The sequence below is a fragment of the Aotus nancymaae genome, unplaced genomic scaffold (assembly GCF_030222135.1).
Source record: "Aotus nancymaae isolate 86718 unplaced genomic scaffold, 86718_ANA_hifiasm-v0.15.2.pri h1tg000033l, whole genome shotgun sequence".
NCBI classification, from domain to species: domain Eukaryota; kingdom Metazoa; phylum Chordata; class Mammalia; order Primates; family Aotidae; genus Aotus; species Aotus nancymaae.
Genome location: NW_026988447.1, coordinates 13,755,730 through 13,760,432, shown reverse-complemented (window position 1 = coordinate 13,760,432; position 4,703 = coordinate 13,755,730). Strand labels below are relative to the sequence as shown.

The following is a 4,703-nucleotide window of genomic DNA, read 5'->3' as shown; positions in this document are numbered from 1 at the left end:
ACTCTCCAATCTTTTTTCAGTGTATATTTACATACTACTTTACAAAACTGGGATTAGATTGTAAATTCTTAAACTGTATAAAGAAAATGGCATCTTCATTTTTTTTTTTAGGCATTTAGTGATTATCTGACATTGCTGAACTCTGAGGGTCATTGTGAATCCCATGCAGATAAATACTGGCTTATTTACCCAGAGTTCTAAGTGGTTCTAAAAGCTACCATTGTGGCTATACATAAAAGGTAAGTGGAAACTAAATTAGAGATCAATTTAAAGTTTCCTTTTTTGTTTAACAGAAGAAAAACTAATTTTTTATTAGTGCTTTATCCAAATGTGAAGTCTTTTATTTGTCAATAGACTATAAGCTCAAGAATCTTGTTTTATCTCCCTACCCTTTGAATATGCCTACTATGTAGTAAGTATTGAACTACTGGAATGTTTTTGGAGTCCAGAAATAAACAATTAAAAATTCTATAATCTGGATGGTGAATCAATCATAATGAGAGAGGAGAAAATGAAAAATCATTTGGGTAGACAGCTAAGGCTAGTCTTCAGAGAAGCAGCCTGCCTGAAAAATCACAGCTACAGGCAAAAATAGAGCAGCCTGGGGAACACTCAACCTGCACATATAAGCAAGTAAGGCAGGCAAGGTCCAGCATAGAAGCCTGTTGTTCTTTGTGTGATTAGCAGGTTCCCAGGAAAATGTTTCCTTCCCTTTTCAGACATGAACATGAGGGGCTCCATGGGAGATTGCACTGGAAACAGAGGGGGGCTTAAGACAAACCCACAATTATACAAACAAGAAAAAAGCTATGCTTTGTGCTTACCTAGAGACATCTCACAGCTGGATAGATAGGGGGAGTTGTACAGACAGCTTTTCAGGTAAGAGAAGTTAAACAGCTACAGAGATGAGAGGAGTTTCTTATAAAAGCTTTTACGTTCAAGTGTCAAATGGCACCGCACTCGGGCTTCCCTCTCCACTGTGGAGACCTTTCTTCTTTCACTTATTAAACTTTTGCTCCAACCTCACCTTTTGCATCCATGCTCCTTAATATTCTCAGTCATGAGACAATGAGATCAGATAACACCTTAGACAACTAGACCATGGACCCTGACCTGCTTGAATAATACTGAAGAATTGGACAATCTGAAAGAGAAAAATTCTCAACAGTGTTGGCTGTTTAACAAATGACCAGTAATTTAAAACAAATTAATTTTGAGAGTCTAATTTATCATCCATGTATTAGTTCTTTCTGACTGGTCTTCTCCATTGTTAATTTTGTTCCCTTCTGCCAGATTAATTTACTCTTTCCACAAATATTTTCTGACTGCTGATTATGTGCTAGGCAGTGCTTAAAGTGCTGGGGATACGGCAGGGAACAATACAGATAAAATTCTTTGTCTTTATGGAGGAGAAGACAAGAAATTTGTGCGAGGATTTCAGTATCGATAAGTGCTATAAAGCAAATAAAAACAGAGTGCCACAATGGAATGACTGAGCACGTGTGTGTACATGTGGGCATAGAGTGGAACAAAAGAAAAGTGATTTTTCTTGCTTTAGTGCAGCTGTTGCATGAGTTGAGCACCTTTGGCAGCTCCAGGAAACCCAAATTACCTGTGGCCCATTAAGAAGGTGTGGAACCTGTTGTCAGAGGCTTTGGGAGTGACCAAGTCTCTGTGGAAGAGCTCTGTAGTGCAGTACTTGGTAACAAGTACATGGAGCAGAAGACAAGCATAACGTCCTTAATCATAGATTACTTAACAATTCCACCTACTTTGAAGATGTTGAACTGATGAAAAACTGTTAGTTACGGCTAAATGTTCTATGTGAGAAGTACTTTGCAAACCTCTGAAACACTTTACAGATACCGTTATCAGTCAAACTGGAAGTAGAATGTCCATAGTGGGGTGTAACAAATGTGTCATATGCATGAGTTTAAAAAATGACTATAATGGGAAAGATGAAAAAAACATGCTTTATTTGTTTATTCCATGGTTCAGTTTCTCTTTAAATTCTTTCCACATAGGCAAATTGCTTTAAGTATGACAACAAAATTTACTTAGTTTTCTAAACACTTGGGATCATCTCTAAAATTAAAAAAAAATTGTATTAAATGTAGGACCAGGGATTTCAACCATGCAGTATATTGCTTCTGGGATAAGTCTGCTGTACTATTCCAGCCCTAGTGAATAGTTAATGCCTTGAACTATTCCTATCACCACAGGTTGCCAGGCTACCAAATAACGAAGCCAATCCAGGATTTGTCCATACAGAAAATGTGTGCGCTCCCAGCTAAATCTCAGTTAAGGAGATTGTTCGTTATACAGCCAAGTAGCAGAAACATTCATAAATGTCCCTTATTTGCAAATATAATGAGTAATATAATGAAGGGGTATTTCCTTTCTTGTTAATTCTATGTGCTCAATTAAAAGCCCCTTACATGAGTTTTATTGCAATATGGTTGTCATTGTTACTTACACCACACCCAATTTCTGAAAATAAATTGAAATTCTTTACAATAAAATCCCAAACTAGAAAACGAGAATCACAGGCAAGGGTATATGCTAAGAGAAGGAAGAAGAGGCCGGGCGCGGTGGCTCACGCCTGTAATCCCAGCACTTTGGGAGACTGAGGCGGGTGGATCACAAGGTCAAGAGATCTAGACCATCCTGGTCAACATGGTGAAACGCTGTCTCTACTAAAAATACAAAAATTAGCCGGGCATGGTGGTGCATGCCTGTAATCGCAGCTACTCAGGAGGCTGAGGCAGGAGAATTGCCTGAACCCAGGAGGCAGAGGTTGCGGTGAGCCAAGATCGTGCCATTGCACTCCAGCCTGGGTAACAAGAGTGAAACTCTGTCACAAAAAAAAAAAAAAAAAAAGAGGAAGAAGAGGGGAATAACTATATTAGAAAACCAAAGATAGTGGAAGCTGCTCTGAATGAGCAAAAACAGCTCTGGGCTTTCCTGTAGTCGTACATCAGAGCAAACTCATTGTATATTAACAAGAATAACACTGGTTCATCAGCTAAGACCTTTTTCTGCTATTTTTGATAAACTGTGCTAGGGCGCTTAACGTATGCATAGTTTCGATAACAATTTTACAAACAAAATGGCAGCTTTTTCACATCTAGTTTTTTCTTATATTGAGTCTCAACAAAAGAGTGGTACATGTTTTATTCAGAAGTTTATTTTCTCAAGACTACATAAAGAAATGAATTGCCTTTTGTTATTTAAAGTATGATTTGAGGTGACTTTTATGATCATATCATCACCAATTTTATAACAAAGATTTATGTACTGAGGTTTTACAGGTTATTAACCAAAAACTTTTCTGGACTTGGTCTTCTCATTTTAGAAGAGGAATTCTGGGACAGTGGATGAACAGGAGGGCGGAAAGATCACACACCTTTAGCCTTGAGTTGTGCTTGAGTGGCACTGACTCATCGAGAAAGGCCAGTGGATGGGGCGGGTACTGCAGAGGGTGGTCTCTTGCAATGGTATGGGCCTTGAGATCCAAAGGTCAGTGGATGCTGCCTCCTTCTCTGATGCCCTCCTTAAATCCCTCCCTGATCTGCAGTGCTCAGAGATGAGGGCATTGCTGCCAGTAGCCCCTGTTAAATCATAGGTTTACGGTTGGTGAGGAATAGGGAGCAGAGAGCAGAGAAGGTGATTCCTTTAGCATTGTAAAATTTAGGTGACTATTATTCAGAAAGTACAGAAAGGCTGTCTCTTAGAGAAGAGATAGTACTTGGTAGATTGATGCCAACCTGTCAGGGCTCTTCTGTTTAAGGGAGGATATGTTTTCATCCCATTCTCACCCACTTCCTGAAAGAGATATACTATGGTCTTGGGACAGAGAGGTTGAGGACTAAGTCTTTCTAGTTAGCTCCAGATGGGGGCCGTTACTTTCCTGCGACCTTAATGAAGCTTGAGTGTATTCTGCTGTGCATCTCTGATGTCTATAAAAATCTCAGTTGCTGCCAGAAGCTGACCAACTCTGTAGGTCTTTATTTCTTCTCAATATTATTATCACTAGGGTTTGGCCTAAGAAGAGATGATGCATGGCATGGATTTTAAAAAGCCAAAATCCAGAGGGGAAAGACCTACTCATTTCTGGGAATAATAAGATTTGATATACCTTAACATATCTTAAAAATAGTTTTCTCTACTCTAGTTCATATTTGGGCTTTTAAAATTTCAATTCCAATTTTTCTATATATGCACCTATCCACCCACCCATCCAATTCAGCCATTTATTCATCCATCCATGCATCCATCCATCCATCCTGATTATTCTTTCATGTATTGTACCTATTTTTTGCAATGACTCATCACATTTCCACTACAGCCCTTAATGTGGAAAATATAGAACACAAAGAGTGGAATGTTTTCTGGCATTTAACTTTCTAACCAGAACAGTAATACAGGCACAGAGGAGAAAAGAGACCATGAGTCATTTTCAAATAGGTGGTTAGGGAAAACAGGAAGTTTTCTGCTGGAACTATACAAAAATACTGAAAGTTTTGATCGAAGAATATATCCCCAGAAACATTCAACATAATCTCTTATCACCTTTTTGTTTTAAAGGATATGGATTACTGATGATCCTCTTCAAATCAACCTTCTCTTTGCAGTAAGGGCACGTCTGCTTTTTCCCTACAATACACCAACCTCGGATGCAGAACTCATGAAAGCTGAAGCAT

General features: G+C 38.7%; 1 protein-coding gene across 2 annotated transcripts in view; it reads right to left on the bottom strand.

Annotated features, from left to right (window-relative positions):
• Positions 1-1,953: 1,953 nt before the first annotated feature.
• The window catches only part of RNF175 (ring finger protein 175), a 41,182-nt gene continuing 38,432 nt past the window's right edge, over positions 1,954-4,703 (bottom strand). The window contains exons 7-8 of one of the 2 annotated variants that reach the window (XM_064383803.1): positions 4,593-4,694; positions 1,954-2,290 (exon numbers count right to left, since the gene is read on the bottom strand). In XM_064383803.1, coding sequence (XP_064239873.1) covers positions 2,170-2,290; positions 4,593-4,694 — 223 coding nt within the window. In that variant the 3' untranslated portion in view covers positions 1,954-2,169. The remainder of the gene's footprint in view (positions 2,291-4,592; positions 4,695-4,703) is intronic. The other variant, XM_064383801.1, reaches the window with a different exon arrangement.